The sequence below is a fragment of the Xenopus laevis genome, chromosome 5L (assembly GCF_017654675.1).
Source record: "Xenopus laevis strain J_2021 chromosome 5L, Xenopus_laevis_v10.1, whole genome shotgun sequence".
Taxonomy (NCBI): domain Eukaryota; kingdom Metazoa; phylum Chordata; class Amphibia; order Anura; family Pipidae; genus Xenopus; species Xenopus laevis.
Genome location: NC_054379.1, coordinates 157,834,793 through 157,852,846, shown reverse-complemented (window position 1 = coordinate 157,852,846; position 18,054 = coordinate 157,834,793). Strand labels below are relative to the sequence as shown.

Here is an 18,054-nt window from a genome sequence, read left to right as displayed (position 1 = left end):
CTCTCTGTCCCTTGCTGCTTCTGCTGTCTGGTTATAATCAAGAAATGTTTGATTCCATAGTATGGAAGAGCACTGGGGCCAGCAAAAAAATTCTCATAATTATAACTTTTATTATGATTATGATTTAATAAAGTTGAAATTATGACTTTTAATCTAACAAGGAAATTCTTAAATCATTTCAGCACGACACAGACCAGTGCAACTTTTTTCCCCCTATTCAGTAAATGGTTTGGAGACCAGGTCCCCAGTGGGATTTTGGGGTACTGGCCAGTGGAGGGGGGGTGCTAGTGTGGCTTGGATAATGAGTGAATGACAAGGTAAAATGTTTATCATAATTCTGTCCACTCATTATAATGTCATCTGCCTATGGATTTGGGCTGCCATAACTGTAAGCTCTGTGGTACATCAGCAGTTCATAGATTCCCTGTGCCTGTATCCCCAGCCTGTTACTAAGGGACATTCAGTAGGAAATAAGGAAGACATGAGAGGCAAATGGGGGAGAAAGTGCCTGTGGGTATAAGTTGTGCAAAATATTAATTAGTGTGATTCTAATTCAGTAAATAGCACCCAAGAACCCAAGCTGTACCATAATCTCTTTATTGGAGAATTCTTTAAACTTCTTTTTTGAACAGTATTTCCTTAAATATGGAGACATTTCTTCTGCCATAATAATTACTAATGATCATTAACTCTGTAATACTGTTGGCAGGTTCAAATATGGAAAGGTGAGTAGCACTGCAGGCATTACAGTTGGTTGCTATGGTTACATTATTTACGTTTGCAAGGTTGTTGATCTGCAGATCATTTGCATCTGGTTTCCTATTGGCTGAGACTACTATAGTGATGTCATACAGAGTGCATTGTGAAGTCATAAAGAGGAGAGTTGTTTACTGATGTTACTCACTCACTTGCTTTGTCATAAGACCTACGAGCGCTGGTGGTGACACATCAGAGACTCAGTCTTATCGCTTTTTGGATTTTTTCTTACTTTTTATCGTTATTTCAAAACTATAATTATGTCAAATGAAGAGAAAGATACTAAGATAACAATTAATGAAAAAGAAGAAGAGGAATATCAGCGTTCCTGCATGAGGAAGATCTCCCGGATCGTGGTTCTAATTTTGATTGGACTCCTTGCTACCTGCTATTATATATTTGTGGTGGAGCTGTGCATATTCACTGTACAGTTATTAGAGGCAAAGGTGACTTTCCTGGTGATTTTCCACCTTTTGTTCCTCCTGTGCGTGTGGTGCTATCTCCGGACTGTTATGATGCCTCCCGTTGTCCCTCCTGAAAAATTCCGCCCATCGGAGTCTGACAAGCAGCTGTACCTGAGCGATGAGAGGCCACAAGTGCTACAGGAGATCCTCATTCGTATGGCTAAAGACTTGCATATTAAGAAGGCTGTAAGGTACTGTACCACATGCCATGTGATAAAGCCAGACAGGTGCCACCATTGCCCAGTGTGTAACGTCTGTATACTGAAACTGGATCATCACTGCGGATTTCTAAACAACTGTGTGGGATTCTCCAACTACAAGTTCTTCCTCCTCGCTGTGATGTATGGAGTGCTATTGTGCATATTCACTAGCGCAGTGTCGCTTTATTGCTCCATACTATTCTGGACTCATCAGCTGCCCAACAGCCCATCCAAAGTCCCTATCATTGTGCTGTTCAGCCTGACCACGTTCTTCGCTATAATGCTATTCCGACTTTTCCTTGATCATTTCGAACTGGCTCTAAGGAATATAACTGATCGGGAGGACAGTGATAACACAGAGGAGTTTAATCCCTATAACTTGGGCTTCAGCAAGAATCTGAGAGAAGTGTTTGGCAATGAAAAGAAATACTGGTTCCTCCCAATCTTCAGCAGCTTAGGAGATGGCTTCTCATTCCCAATGGGTGAGGCCACAATGGACATAGAGAAAAATGCTGCTATTGCTGCCAAACCCCCAAGTGAGTCCAACAGTCAACTACTGGAAGTGAAAACCACCCAGAAAAGTTAGAAGGGACTCATGTAGCAGAGCATTTCTGTTATTTCTGCAATCAGTTATGAGGAAGTTGATGGGATTCTGACTGTGGATGTTGCCACTTCTCCAAGGAAATCTATGTGGACTTTATGTGGACCATTTTTGTTTATATATAATATTATATGTATTGATGTATACATATATATACATATAGTGATTGTATTTATATAAACTCACAACTGTGCAAACTTTAATAAATGTAACTTATAATTAACTGTATTGTTTATGTGTTATGTTTTTCTTTTAATGTACCCAGAAGATAGAAGTGTGCAATAGGGCAATGCTCTGTTACAACTTTTTTTTAAGGGAATTATTTAGGGACTTATTAGGACAGTCTCAGGGGTTTTATGGAGGTATACAAACTCGTCATGGTTAGCGATTTGCAGTTCAATCATGTCTCCTCATAAGCACCTTCTCTCCAGAGAAACCAACCCCAACCTTGACATTCTACCCTCATAGTTTAAATCCTCTATTCTTTTAACCAGTTTAGTTGCACTTAGTCTCTGCACTCTCTCCAGCTCATTTATATCCCTCTTAAAGACTGGAGCCTGGAACTGCACTGCATACTCCAGGTGAGGCCTTACCAGGGACCCATAAAGAGGTGGATTTATGTTTTCAATGCCCTACCAGGCAAGACTTTATTTACTTAAGTAGCCACTGAGTGGCACTGCCTAGAGTTACACAGCTTGTGATCCACAAAAATCCCCAGATCGTTTTTAGTTAAGAACCCCAAACATTTAGTGTATAATTTGCATTTATCAACATTGTACCTGTTTGCTGCCCAGTTATCCAATTTAGTCAAATCACTATGCAATGTGGAGGTGTCCTGCATGGAACTTATAGTTCTGCAGAACAGTACTTACTATGCCCACCTCCAGGTGATAAAACGGATTAAAAGCAAAGGACCAAGGAAAGACCCCTACGTTGCTCCGCTAGCAATAATGTTAATGTTATATGTTTACACAGAGAACCATAAACTATAAACATTAGAGGTGTAAATAGGGGCAGGTAAGAAAACTGGAAAAGCAAGATGGAGACAGTAGACCAAGATGGCAGCAGTAACACGTTATAGCTGTTTTGATTATGTGTGCGTGTGTGGGGTAATATATATGACAACAGTTACAAATTATACCTGTGTTGAGAATGAAGGGGGGGTTTATGTATACATTACAGGACAGCCACACATGGAGCTGGTGCAATATGGCAACTGTAAGACAAGATAGAAATATCATACATCTGTGTTGGCCAAACTCCAACCATTGTTGTTGAAGTACAACAGCCAGTACTGACAGATAGCTGAAGGCCCATCAGCAGAAGGATCATTAGTTGAAGATCATTACATTATATAAATACACAGAAAGACTGTTTTGCACCAGGTCTCACTACAAATTAAAAATGGCCTTCGCCACAGATATATTTTTAGTTGAATTTGATGCAATGTAACCTTTGCCTTTCAATGTTTCACTGTGTCCTTTAATGTTTGAATCAGTAACTAGGTATAATGTTACTGCACCCAAACACATTTGACCGATTCAAGAGTTCAAATGTTAAATAACCCACACTGACCAATCAGCAGTTTTCATTCACTGGAACACCTGGTTGGCTGAGAGCACAGCTAGCACATAAATAGAGGCTGCATTTGCTGCCATCCGCATCATTTACTGGCATTTTGGGGACAAAATATTGGAGAAGTGCAGTTGGTCACGTCTCTGTATGTACAGTATATAGTGACAACATCTAACCACTGTTGCTATTTTGTTCTTTCCCAGGGGACCCTCTATCCTAAAGCAGGAATCACTTGTTAGCACTTTATTGTCTGTGTGTGTATGTGTGTGTGTGTGTGTGTGTGTGTATGTGTGTTTGTGTATGTTTGTGTGTGTCACCAGCAGCAGATGTTGATCATTTTCTCATCTCATGAGCAACTAAGAAGTGATGCAGGTGGGAGCAGTGCTCATCAACGGAAGGATTATTCCATCCCAATAGGCCTCTAGCTCTAACGAAAATATTCAAAGCTGAGTCCTTTTTTTGGCACTTGTGAAAACATGATTTTTCCCTGCGCCAGTGGCAGATGTTCACAACTCCACAGTTAAAGATTCACTGTTTTCTGGGCTTTGCTGCTACAGTGAGAAGAAACCATCATAAAGTAAACTTCATTTAACGGCACAGCAATACAGATATCACCAGTGCATCCACAAAATACATATGTATTTTGGTGCCCAGGCCTGAACTGGAATGCAAAGTCAGCCCTGACTTTTTAAGTACACTGAGGCCCAAACAGCAACCCCCCCCCCCACCAGTCCACTAAATAGTGACCATCTATGGCATCTTTCAGCAGCCCTTCTGGAATTTGCTAAAAAAAAAAAAAAAGAAAAGCCAATCCGGGCTCGTTGATGCATTTGTTGCATCCAAAGACGCTACTTGCCTATTGTTGTGCTCCTTGTCAGTGCATCTGGCCCACCTTCTGTTCTGAAATGTTTGGCTAGTGATGCAGAGGAACCCCGGAGTTATGGTCACCTTCCATCTGATGGTATTTCTGGGGTTCCTACTATTAGTTGCATCAATACAAGAAGCAAGCTTGCACCTAAAGAATCCGGCACGGATGTAATTGTGAGACTAAATGCCCAAAACGATGAATACCAATTTTCAGCTCTACTGAGTCTGGTCCATGTCAAAATGAGTGCAATTGTAATTGCAAGCTCATCAAGAGTAACTCTCCTTCACAGCTACAATTACAATGACATTGTAGGGGAAAAAAGCTGCATTCTGGTTTAAAAAAAACAGTTGCACTGGACACTGCACTTGCATTTGCAAATGACCCTTAATGGTTAGTAGCCCATTTAAATTTACAAACTAAGGTGCAATGTTGTTCAAGTGCAGTTGCCGATAGCAAACATGCAGCAGTTTGTTTTGGTAAGTCGGCCAGCAGTTCGGAAATAAAAGCAAAGAGCTGACTGCAGCGCTGGGCCAACCCAGGCAAGTGCCCTAGGCTGCCTGGCTGGACATAACGCCCACAGACACGTATGAGCAGAAATACAGAATGTGCGCATGCGCAGAAAAACTGGATGCTCGCTTGCGAGAAAAAACTGACTGCACGCATGCGCAAAAAGCCAACGTAGGTATTCGCAAAAATAAGAAGCTGAAAAGAACAATGCGCATCTGCAAAAAAGTACACACACGCCGGATTCATCTGCAAGCGGGGACCGGACTAGGGGGTAGGAGAAGCAGAGAAGGCGCGTGCCTGGCGCCCCCCCAGCATTGCGCCCTAGGCACGTGCCTGCTCTGCCTAACCCTAGTTCCGGCCCTGGCTGACTGGTTGCCATAGTGGAGTGACAAAATGTTAAAAAATATTTTAAAAAATTTACTATGTACACTCACCCCCCTGATGCAGACAACTTATGATGTGATTCTGTATGGCTTCATTCTTCAATAAACCTGTAATAGGTAATAAAAACATATAAAAACATTAAAGAACAGCTAAAAAGCAGTGAAAGCAAATTCTAGCCTTTAAGTCTGCCAGATTTCAAATTGATCTCAAAACTCATGTAGGAAACTGGTAAATAGTTTCAGCTTTTATTGTGCAGTCCCCTAAAGTTTGGCCACTAAGGGGCCCTGTTGTTTATAAAAGAGATAGGCTCCTCTTTCTGGGTTAAATTATGACCTTTAGGATTTCCCTAGGGAAAGGAGAAATCAACCCTTTTATAAAAAAAACCTGTACCCCCCACCCCAAGTATACCCCCTTCCCTCTTCCCCCCAGCCTAACTCGGGGAAATGCCCCGTATTTTATACTTACCCCTCAGTGCAGATTCTGGCGTCGGAACCCCACGCAGCCATCTTTGTGTCTTCGTCCGGCGATTCGGCAATTTTCGTGAGTTTTGGGCGCATGCACAGTTGTTGCAATCTGGCGAATTGCTCCAACTGTGCATGCGCTGACATGCCGATCTCCCACTCAGCGTGCTGAAGACACAGAAGATGGCTGCCAGAATCTGCGCCGAGGGTAAGTATAAAGTATGGGTCATTTCCCCGGGGGGCAGTTAGGCTGGGGGGTCTACGTGGGGTGGGGGGTACAAGTTTTTTTGTAAAAGGGTTGAATTCTCCTTTAAGCCACAAGATAGCAGTGCTGTAGGATATAGATATGTTGCAGCACATAGGGTTCTGGGCTTTTTGTTTTTGATAGGGGAAGAGAGTCAAGAGTGGAACCCCAGATAATGTCACAATTGTGTAATATGTCTTTATAGGGGCGATAGATTGGTTCAGTTCTATTTAGCTGAGCAGTTTTTAGCCCCACCAAGAAGTATTGGAGGGACCAGGTTGCTGGTGGCATTGTTGGGAACCAGTGTTTTCAGGGCTAGATAGTTCTACTTTTGTTCCACTCAAAGAAGCGCCTCAAGAGAAGAGAAGAGAAGCATAATGGGAGTGATTTTCTTCTTCTTGATGCTCTATAGATGCAAATGTTATTCTCACAGAGCAGTATCATGAGTAAATGCTAACCTACTACTTATGCCCACCCATATATTTCTCTGATCTCCTTTGTGGATTGTTCTCAATAAAGTTACAAGAAGCCCTGGTGCCTATTTCTGTGTAATACTAGCAAAATGCAACATCACCCTGCCTCCAGTACATGCAAGAACTCATACCTAGGAAAGGGAGTTTCATCTGGGAAATTATTTGTAATGTTAAGGTAATTCGGTAGCCCTAGTAGCCTCTTTTACTATAGCCTCACACTCGCATTGAAAAAAGCATGGATCTTGAAAATACAACTTCCATTGACTTCTCCATGAACGTCCCCATCTTTTAGAGGATTCTTTTTTTTCCTTTGAGTTCTTTGCTCTTAATAAATCTTGACAATTCTAGTTTTGGAAACTCAAACTCATGATTTTTGCCTAAAATTTACATTTTTGTAAATCTGTCCCATAGCATTACCTTAAAGGATCAGTAACATGAAAAAATTTTTTGTAAAAATTCGTTAGTACACAACAAAGACAAATTATACTTTAAAATCCCAAAGTCTTTATTAATAAATAACTTACAGAAACTCTGCTTCCTGTCCTCTACAGAAACGGCGACACGGAGACCATCCATGGAGCGGCGCTCGATTTCTCCTCCCTGGCTCTCTGCTGCTGGATCCTTTAGCTCCCACATGAACGATGCAACTGCTCGTTGCGCTACTTTGCTCTCCGCTACTTCTCCTCCCTATGTGAGCGCCGTGTATTTGTGAATTGACTATAACTGAGTGTGAATAGGAGTGTGTGCGTGTCCGTGCAGCTGCCACAGCTCTCCCATTGCAGCCTCCCTCTCACCGCACTGTCCCTCTCTCCCCGCCAGGCCACTTTCATTTCCGCCTCCTGTCAGGGGACAGACCCACTCTGTCAGGCTGGAGAGACCAGGAGAGGGGAGGCCCCGGGCTGCTATATCTTCTTTCCAAGAGCTGGGGGATGTGGCGGCTGTGACCCAGACGAGGAGGGGAAGATTGGAGTGCAGAGCTCGCCAGGAGCGAGGAGAAGTAGCGGAGAGCAAAGCAGCGAAGAGAGCAGCCGCATCGTTCATGTGGGAGCTAAAGGATCCAGCAGCAGAGAGCCAGGGAGGAGAAATCGAGCGCCGCTCCATGGATGGTCGCCGTTTCTGTAGAGGACAGGAAGCAGAGTTTCTGTAAGTTATTTATTAGTAAAGACTTTGGGATTTTAAAGTATAATTTGTCTTGGTGGTTTTTTTCGTTGTGTACTAACGAATTTTGAAAAAAAAAATTTGATGTTACTGGTCCTTTAAAAAAAACAAAACAAACTCGATATGTGCCATGAGCCTTATAGTGCTGGCTCAGATTAACTATGTGCAAATACATTGTGTATATACAGATATTTAATTAACAGGAATACAGTGTTTGTGCTCTAAGGACCCAGCGAATCAGAAAAAGACAAACCCAGGGGTATTTCATACATAAAAGAAGGGAATGGAATTATCCTTGTGTGTCAGCGTACATTCTTATCTCATTTACACTTCCCATGATTTCCCATTGGGTGTTACATTACACATTAGAAATGCTGTTAGTTCCATTGCTGTGGAACCAGTATCTAATGAAGTGGCTTATTTATTCTCTGGGTTGTACTTAATAGTGCTCCTCCTGCCTGACAATAATATTTATGTCATTAACACAACGTCATCGGATTAAAGGCGCTGCAATAAACTGATCCACGGGAAAATCGCTCTCTCTGGACTAAAATAATATCTTGACAAGAATGAACCAGGAAACTAAGGTTAGAGAAGGAGCAACTTCTATTAATCATTGAATACACAGAGACATTAAAGCAGGGTTAGATTTGTAATTGTAGGGGAAAAACAGCAAAAGTCTGATGGAGTTTGGGTGGGAGAAGAGAAATCAATACAAAGAAGAGAAAAGATAAATCTATACAAATACGGCTTCGCTTCATATGTATCTTACATACACAACCATCTGCAATCCCTCTCACAAACTTGTAACAATTTCTCTTCAGTACCTGAATGCTCAACACAGCCCAGCACAGTGGCAGATTGACAGCAGACACAGCCAATAGGAGTTAAGTTAGCTGCCGGTACAACGTGTGATGTCATATAAGGAAGTGGAGTAGCGACTGTAATGTTTTTGGGGGTCAGTGACCCCCCTCCCAGCACAGGGTCCATATGGAACTGAAGGATTAGTACAGGGAAACTTCTGAGGTGAATATCTCTTCAACATTACATTTTCTGTTAACTATTTCTATGGCAACGTTTGTTCTATTAATGTGAACTTTTATATTTGTCAATTTGTTACAAAGGTGAACAACCCCTATAAAATGGCACCCACAGGCGTTGCTTGTGCACAGAAGGCGTGAAAGTGGCACCCATGGCCATTCTTTGTACAGGTATGGGATCCGTTATCTGGAAATCCGTAATCCAGAAAACTCCGAATTACGGAAAGGCATAGACTCCATTTTATCCAAATAATCCATATTTTTAAAAAATGATTTCCTTTTTCTGTGTAATAATAAAACTGTAGCTTGTACTTGATCCCAACTTAGATATAATTAGTGATGGGCGAATTTGCATCTCGTTTTTGACGCCGGCGTTCATTTTTGACGCCAGTGACGTTTTTTTGACGCCCGTTTCGCTAATTTATTCACCAGCGGCAAATCGCGGCATCACTAGATAGAATTAATCCTTATTGGAGGCCTATTGGGTTTATTTAATGTTTATATGATTTTCTAGTAGACTTAAGGCATGAGGATCCAAATTATGGAAAGATCCATTACCCAGAAGACCCCAGGTCCAGAGCATTCTGGATAGCGGGTCCCATACCTGTACCTTGTACTTTACCCAACTAAGGTATAAATAATCCTTATTGGAATCAAAACCAGCCTATTGAGCTTATGTAATGATTGCATGATTTTCTAGTAGACATAAGGTATGAAGATCCAAATTATGGAAAGATTTGTTATCCCGAATACCCCTGGTCCCGAGCATTCTGGATAACAGGTCCCATACCTGTAAATACAATTTATGGAATCTAAAAAGGTTATACTGCAAATGTCATTTGTGTAACTAATCAATCCTTGCAATCTATGGCAAACATCAGTAGCAGCTTCCATGCACCAAAGAGGGAATGTAATAAATGCCTGTAATAACCACCGCTTATCCTGGTGGTCCAGTGGTGTGTCCTTTGACCTGCGGGGGCGCCCACCGTATGCGTCCTGTCCCTTCAGTGTCCAGTTCCTGTATGACGAGTGCGCCGGCGCGCTTCCTGGTTTATGCACCTGCGTGATGACGTCATCGTACATTGGCACGAGTTTCAAAAAATATAAAAGGGGAATTCAGTGGTTAGCAAGTTGCCCGTTGTTAGGTTCAACTTAGCTTGTTCGTGGTGCTATTGCCTTGTGCTTCCTGCTATTCCTATTGAATCCTGATTGATCCTTAGTGTATTGACCTTTGCCTAACTACTCTGATCTCTCCAATCCTGATCCTAGCCTGTCTGTGACTACTCTGATCTCTCCAATCCTGATCCTAGTCTGTCTGTGACTACTCTGATCTCTCCAATCCTGATCCTAGTCTGTCTGTGACTACTCTGTTCTCTCCAATCCTGATCCTAGCCTGTCTGTGACTACTCTGTTCTCTCCAATCCTGATCCTAGCCTGTCTGTGACTACTCTGTTCTCTCCAATCCTGATCCTAGCCTGTCTGTGACTACTCTGATCTCTCCAATCCTGATCCTAGCCTGTCTGTGACTACTCTGATCTCTCCAATCCTGATCCTAGCCTGTCTGTGACTACTCTGTTCTCTCCAATCCTGATCCTAGCCTGTCTGTGACTACTCTGATCTCTCCAATCCTGATCCTAGCCTGTCTGTGACTACTCTGTTCTCTCCAATCCTGATCCTAGCCTGTCTGTGACTACTCTGATCTCTCCAATCCTGATCCTAGCCTGTCTGTGACTACTCTGTTCTCTCCAATCCTGATCCTAGCCTGTCTGTGACTACTCTGATCTCTCCAATCCTGATCCTAGCCTGTCTGAGACTACTCTGATCTCTCCAATCCTGATCCTAGCCTGTCTGTGACTACTCTGTTCTCTCCAATCCTGATCCTAGCCTGTCTGTGACTACTCTGATCTCTCCAATCCTGATCCTAGCCTGTCTGTGACTACTCTGATCTCTCCAATCCTGATCCTAGCCTGTCTGTGACTACTCTGATCTCTCCAATCCTGATCCTAGCCTGTCTGTGACTACTCTGATCTCTCCAATCCTGATCCTAGCCTGTCTGTGACTACTCTGATCTCTCCAATCCTGATCCTAGCCTGTCTGTGATTACTCTGTTCTCTCCAATCCTGACCATTTGCCTGTCCACCGACTATTCTACGCTCTCCTATCCTGATTCCGACCTGTCTAACGTTTCTCTGCTTGTGCTGGCCCGGCTAGCCTGTTCCTGGTGGTGTTCTGATCCTGCCCCTTTGCTCATCCAGAACCGTTAGCTTTGCTCCTCTCTCAAATAAGACCGTTTAGAGGCAGAAGTGAGAGCCAAGACCAGGGAGCTTAGCTTGGGATCTGGATATAGGGTACCGACCGTGACAATGGCATAACATTTGCACACATTTGCTTAATAAACATGTGACACCTATTTGGGCTGCATAGCACATAAATAATTAAACTGTCCAGCTAGCAGTAGAAGCATGGGTTATACTGCGACTTACACAACAGGGTCAGGGCCTTCGCCATGTGGAAGTGTTCCCTCTATGGTGTAGTGCAACTACAACTCCCCCAGGCTACTGTGCATACAACAAAAGACTTCTTAATAAAACAGGAACAAGGTTTATAACATCAGGTTTGTAGTCACGCAGGAGCTGAGGCAACAGCATATAGAGAGGTCACACAGATCTGCAGGCAGCTCACCTAGAGCAGACACAGGCATTTCATGAGGAAGAGCCTCCATTAGGCATTTGCAGAATTCACACACATTCCCTCCTGGAAGTTGTCAGACAAGCAGCTTGTACCCTACAGTCCCTCTTCACTGAGGTCCCTGACTGGAGGCAACACACAGAGCCTCTGGGAAGCTACTCCCTTACTGCAAATCCTTGTTGGAGCTTCAGCTGCTCTTTCTCTCTCACCTCTCTGCCTTTCTCTCCTAGAGAGACTATGACAAGTCTGCCCTAGTGTAACTATTCCTCATTCACGGGGTTACCTGGTCCCCGACTTGGACACATGACTTCTTCTGGCCTATTGCACTCAGTCCCTCTGATCACATCCAGCTGGAATCACATCCAGAGGCGGAAGAGGCCACTCCTTACACTCACTATAGTGCAGTGTAGCAGGAAGCTGTCACACCTCTCCTGGCAGATCACTCGAAGAAAAAGGTGGGGCCTTAAAGCTGCAGGGCACATTAACCCGTACGGGCCGCTACATTCATTTGCATTTTTGTAATGTAATATCCTACATTGTGAATTTGAATTGTGCATAGTGTATTCTTAAGACATACATTTGCAGTCTGGCTCCAAATAGTTTTGTAACATAATATGGCACACAGCACACTGGCTTCTGTTACCTGGGGGGATCATTAACAGCCTGTCCCCTATGTTCCCCCGGCAGTGGGAAAACTGCCAGTCACAGCGTGGTCCCAAACACAGCCAACCAGAAATGCCGTTCAGAAACAGCTTGAGAGCAGAAGTACTGCTAATGGCCCTACACAGTCTTGTACAAACATCTCTCCAGCTAATGGAAAGTCATTGTGGGACCAACCATGGATATAGTCAGGGAAGAGCTAGTTAAATGTAGCCACTGTATAGAGCAAGAGTGTGAATGAGATGAAGAACAGCACAGGCAGGAGGGAGCGATCCACAGAACCCAAACAGTCAGTTAGAGATGGCAAATTAGTGTAGTTATAGGGGCACATTTACTTAGCTCGAGTAAAGGAATAGAATAAAAAATAATTCGATCATCGAATTGGCTACTTCGACCTTCGACTTAAAATCGCACAATTCGAACTAAAAATCATTTGACTATTCGACCGTTCGATAGTCGAAGTACTGTCTCTTTAAAAAACCTTCGACCACCTACGTTGCCACCTAAAACCTACCGAGCATCAATGTTAGCCTATGGGGAAGGTCCCCATAGGCTTTCCTAGCTTTTTTTTATCGAAGGAAAATCGTTCGATTGATGGATTAAAATCCTTTGTATCATTCGATTCGAAGGATTTAATCGTTCGATCAAACGATTTTTCCTTCGATCATATGAATGAAGGAAATGCAGTAAATCCTTTGACTTCGATATTCGAAGTCGAATGATTTTACTTCGACGGTCGAATATCGAGGGTTAATTAACCCTCGATTTTCGACCCTAAGTAAATGTGCCCCATAGTGTCTGACTCAGATACTAACAAAAGCCTTTAAATGCTTTCTTGTCTCCCTTTTTCTCAATATGTTGCCTCTTTCTTCAATATTTTAGAGGCTTGAAGTTGTTTTTAAAAGCATTTTTAGCTGCAGAGATGATTAGAATACACAACACCTTCCTATATTATTGTATAGTCACTTTATTGAACTAGTGCATTGGGCATTAGATTAGTAGACATCAGTAACCAAAAGGTATTCTAACTACAACCTTGTTTTTCTATTGTCCCCTTTTAACATACAGCACTTTTAGTTACTTCCTTGTCTAGTCTGCCACCCCTTTTGTTTTCCTCTCTCCGACTAGAAAGACCTCAAAGAGGTGTCTACTGGGCATGCTCACTGCCTCTTCTCCAAAAGAAATCAGTGCTCATAAAGCACAAGGGGCCGAGATGTGCACTAGACAAGGAAGTAACTAATAGAACTATACTTGAAATGGCTGTAATAGAGAAAAGAAAAAGAAAAGAAAACATCTGAATTCATTAAAAAGATATGTTACAGTGTTTTTAGGGGATTTAAATAATAAATGCTTACTTATCCTTTAAAAAGCAGCTCCTCTGTCCCGAGTAGGGTTGCCATCCGGCCAGTATTTTACCGACCTAGCCAGTAAAACACCTGCCAAGGCCGGGGGCCTGAGTCACATATTTAACACATATACTATATAGTTGGGATGCACAAAATCCCTCATGTTTTTATTTTGAATCCTCCACAGAACTGGATCTATTTCACATATTAGAAATTTGAGATAAGTCAAAAAACGACATCATCTTTGTCACATTAATTCGTCCAGAGCTTTAAAGTCCTATGGTTTTCTGTTGTGCCAAACTGAATCCAAACCTTAAAGATCCAAGAGAAAAAAAATGCTGGAATTTGGTGCAACCCCAATATACAGTTTAATACCCAATATAATCATTTTTCCTTTAATGTAATTAAATTCATTTTACAGTCAAAGGTCCTCATGTGTATATGTAACATATACTGGGAAAAAAAATTCTGCTTTTTATTCCACTGACGTTCTTGAGTTTAATTGAAAATATGTGCATGGGAATTTTTTGCCTGGACTGGACCTTTATAAATATGCCAATAGGGTCCTTGTGATCATCAAAGCACTTGTGGCTAATTACATTATACAGTATAACACGGGGAGGCTGATAAATCTTAAATATAACCTAGAGCACAAACAGGAATGATTGGAGTGACCACTCTTAAGTGCTGCTTCTAGGGAATCCTATTGCAATACCTAATGGGGCAAAACTGTAAACCAACGGATAATGCCTTTCCAAGTGGTTAAGGAGCATTGCCCTTTAGCTTATAATAAAGCTGTTTGATGCCTAACAATAATGGCCCATGTTGCCCCTGAGAGCTAGACGTATACTTAAGGGATTATTATGACTTTAAATCAATTGTAACATACTCCCAAAAGGATTGTAACATTGACAAATATTGGCATTAAGAACCACCTTCTCTTCTTTTAATGATGCTCATTAGGCAAGGTGCTCTGCTTAAGAATCCGTGATCAATAATTTCATGAGTCAAACTGTGTGGGATAAAGATCTCTCAAACATATACAGTTATGGGACCTGTTATCCAGAATGCTCGGGACCTAGGGTCTTTCGGATAATGGATCTTTCCGTAATTTGGATCTTCATACCTTAAGCCTACTAGAAAATCATGTAAATATTAAATAAACCCAATAAGCAGGTTTTGCCTCCAATAAGGATTAATTATATCTCAGTTGGGGACTTGGGATCAAGTACAAGCTACTGTAATATTATTACAGAGAAAAAGGAAATTATTGTTTAAAATTTGCATTATTTGTTTAAAATGGAGTCTATTCTGTGATTTGGAGCTTTTTGGATAATGGGTTTCTGGATAACGGATCCCATACCTGTATATGAGTGGGATGGTCATTTAAAGCTTATGTAAATAAGATCCTGTAAACCATTACAACCAGATGCTTTCACTATTTCACATGGCACAGACTATAAATGGTTGATTGCTTGGATTAACATATTTTCAATGTGAGATAAAGTTTTGTAAATGACCCTGGTCCAACCAATTAGAATTCAAACCCTTTAATTATAATTGGGGTCTGACACACGTCAGTATACAAATTATTTAAAACAAATTACCACTTCACACCGGATACTTAGGGGCAAATTCATCAATGGTCGAATTTCGAGGGGTTAAATCCCTCGAAATTCGACTGGGGAATAGAATCGAATAGGCAATTCGGGCGAATTTACACGCTGGCGAATAGTCGAATTGGCGAATATTCGCCAGGCGAAAAGGCGCCCGATCGAATATTCGCTCGAAGGATTTTCGTTCGATCGAATGCCTTTTTATTCGATCAAAAACTTGGAAAACAAGTCTAAGGGACTTTCCCATAGGCTTTTAAAGCAATTCGGTAGGTTTTAGGTGCCGAAGTAGGCAGTCGAAGTATTTTTAAAAGAGACAGTACTTAGATTATCGAATGGGCGAATACTCGCAGCGTTTTTGCGCTCGATCTATTCGAATCATTCTACTTAGGCGAATTTACGCCAATACGATAGTCGAGGAGCACAAAAAACCACTCGAAATTCGAAGTTTTTTAATTCGAATCCTTCACTCGAGCTTGATGAATCGGCCCCTTATTCAGCATATATCTCTCAATTATTCTCTATTTTTTATAATTCAAAAAATATTTAATACAGAATAATTGAGAAATTTCTGCTGAATAAATATCCTGTGTTAAGTGGTAATTTGATACACGGTGGGTTCTTTTTCTCAAAAGTTGTTTTACATATTTTCAGTGTGTCTCTCCATGGGTTGGTTTGTAACCTCTAGACTAGCACTACTCATGTATTCTATGTTCCATCTACCTTTGCTTTTATTGAGTTTACCATGTTCACAAGAATTTTCAGGTTCAACAAATCACATACTAGATAGCAGCTAATCAGTAAGGAGGGAAAAAACTTTGGTAGTACTGGTAAATTCTTCTGAGATTTGTCTACTGCTGATATTTTAAAGTATTAATGCTGCTGCAGAGATATAGCTGAAGTCACCACATATTCTAACTGGTATTTATTGGCTATTTAGTTGAGGAAGTTCATGAAAGCCACTTAATGCCTACTATAAGTTGAGAGTAAATTTTGTTGTCCCTCTTGGTATTTATTGGTTTTGATTATAAAAAATGCCTTACCCTTTAAACAAAACAGGTAGTGATGGGCGAATAAATTCGGCAGGCGCGGATTCACGGCAAATTTCCACGTTTCCACATTTCCAGAACTGCTGCGAAAATTTGCTGCCGAAAAATTAGATGTGTTGAAAAAATTTGGGCGGACGGCCATTGACTTAGCCAAAATAGGCGCGTATATAACAATTGCCGCGGGTATCGAAATTAGAGCGCAACAAAATAATTTTTGACTTCAATGCATTTCATGAATTCGCCCATCACTAAAAGCAGGGATTGTTTGTCCATATATTGCAAACTACGTCAAAGTCATCCCTAGTTTGGCCAGTCCTATATTGATAATGGGTTGAGTGCAGAGGACCTCTTGTATTTGTCTATATTTATTGGTTTTGATGACTAATCTCAACTTCTCATGTTACACTTTAAGATACCCCAACTGAATATGTTAGAATATGTGATACTGGGCCTCACCAACACTTATCAACACTGGGTCCATGGGCAGTAACCCATAGCAACCAAGCAGGTGGAGTCAGGGGGGAGGCGGGTAGAGGGGGTTTGGAAACCGTTGCAGCTGGCTTGGGGGACCCATGGAGTTGGTAGGGGGCCCCGGGGAGGTGTATGCAGACCCCTGATGCAGCAGCCCCAGTGGACCCGACCCCTCCCCCCCAGTTCGACACTGGATTTTTGGTTCAAGAGCAGCGTGATATCCCCTGTAACATTAACCTGAGCCCTTCCTCCAGCCAAAATACATTTTCTTACAAAAAACATTGCTTTTACCTGAAGAAGCATTTAAAGGGTTGTTCACCTTTGAGTTAACTTTTAGTATGATGTAGACTGTAGAGAGTGATATTTTGAGAAAATGTGCAACTGGTTTTCATTTTTATTAATTGTAGTTTTTGAGTTATTTCAATTATTTCATTACTTTTTATTCAGCAGCTATCCAGTTTGCTGTGTCAGCAATGTGGTTGCTAGGGTCCAATTTACCCTAGCAACCATACATCGATTTGAATGAGAATATGGAATATTAATAGGCGAGGGTCGGAACAGAAAGATGAGTAATAAAAAGTAGCAATAACAATACATGTGTAGCTTTAGAAAGCATTAGTTTTTAGAGGGGGTCAGTGACCCCCTTTTGAAAGCTAAAAAAAGTCAGGAGAAGATAATTCATAAACTATAAAAAATAAATAATGAAGACAAATTGATAGGTTGCTTAGAATTCGTCATTCTATAACATACTAAGGGGCTGATTCACTATGGGTCGAATATCGAGGGTTAATTAACCCTCGATATTCGACTAGGAATTGAAATCCTTCGACTTCGAATATCGAAGTCGAAGGATTTAGCACAAATGCTACGATCGTACGATCGAAGGATTATTCCTTCGATCGAATGATTAAATCCTTTGATTCGAACGATTCAAAGGATTTAAATCCAACGATCGAAGGAATATCCTCCGATCAAAAAAAGTTAGGCAAGCCTATGGGGACCTTCCCCATAGGCTAACATTGACTTCGGTAGCTTTTAGCTGCCGAAGTAGGGGGTCGAAGTATTTTTTAAAGAGACAGTACTTCGACTATCGAATGGTCGAATAGTCGAACGATTTTTAGTTCGAATCCTTCGATTCGTAGTCGTAGTCGAAGGTCGAAGTAGCCCATTCGATGGTCGAAGTAGCCCAAAAAATACTTCGAAATTCAACGTTTTTTTACTTCGAATCCTTCACTCGAATTTAGTGAATCGCCTCTAAGAGTTAACCTGAAAGTGAACCATCCCTCTAAGATAAATGCAATCTGTCTACTTTAGCATCATGTATGGGGGTTATAAAAAATAAACGTTTGTTGTTCTTAGCAGCAAAGGAAAGCAGAGGCAGCTGTTTGATTTAGAAAAAGAAGGAAGAATGCCTTTAGAATATGTAATTCTGAAATAATTTGATATTGCCTGTTTGTGTTCCATCAGTTGACGCTCAGTACAACAGGGAGGCATTC

General features: G+C 41.6%; 1 protein-coding gene across 1 annotated transcript; it reads left to right on the top strand.

The window, feature by feature from the left end:
• Positions 1-1,008: 1,008 nt before the first annotated feature.
• LOC121393567 (palmitoyltransferase ZDHHC20-A-like) lies at positions 1,009-2,109 on the top strand. Its single transcript, XM_041562389.1, has one exon. The coding sequence runs from the start codon at positions 1,017-1,019 to the stop codon at positions 2,004-2,006; it is 990 nt and encodes a 329-aa protein (XP_041418323.1). The 5' UTR covers positions 1,009-1,016; the 3' UTR covers positions 2,007-2,109.
• Positions 2,110-18,054: the final 15,945 nt, after the last annotated feature.

What these genes read in the sequence shown, in the direction of transcription:
- LOC121393567 (XM_041562389.1), top strand. Translation starts at nt 1,017, where the DNA reads ATGTCAAATGAAGAGAAAGATACTAAGATAACAATTAATGAAAAAGAA.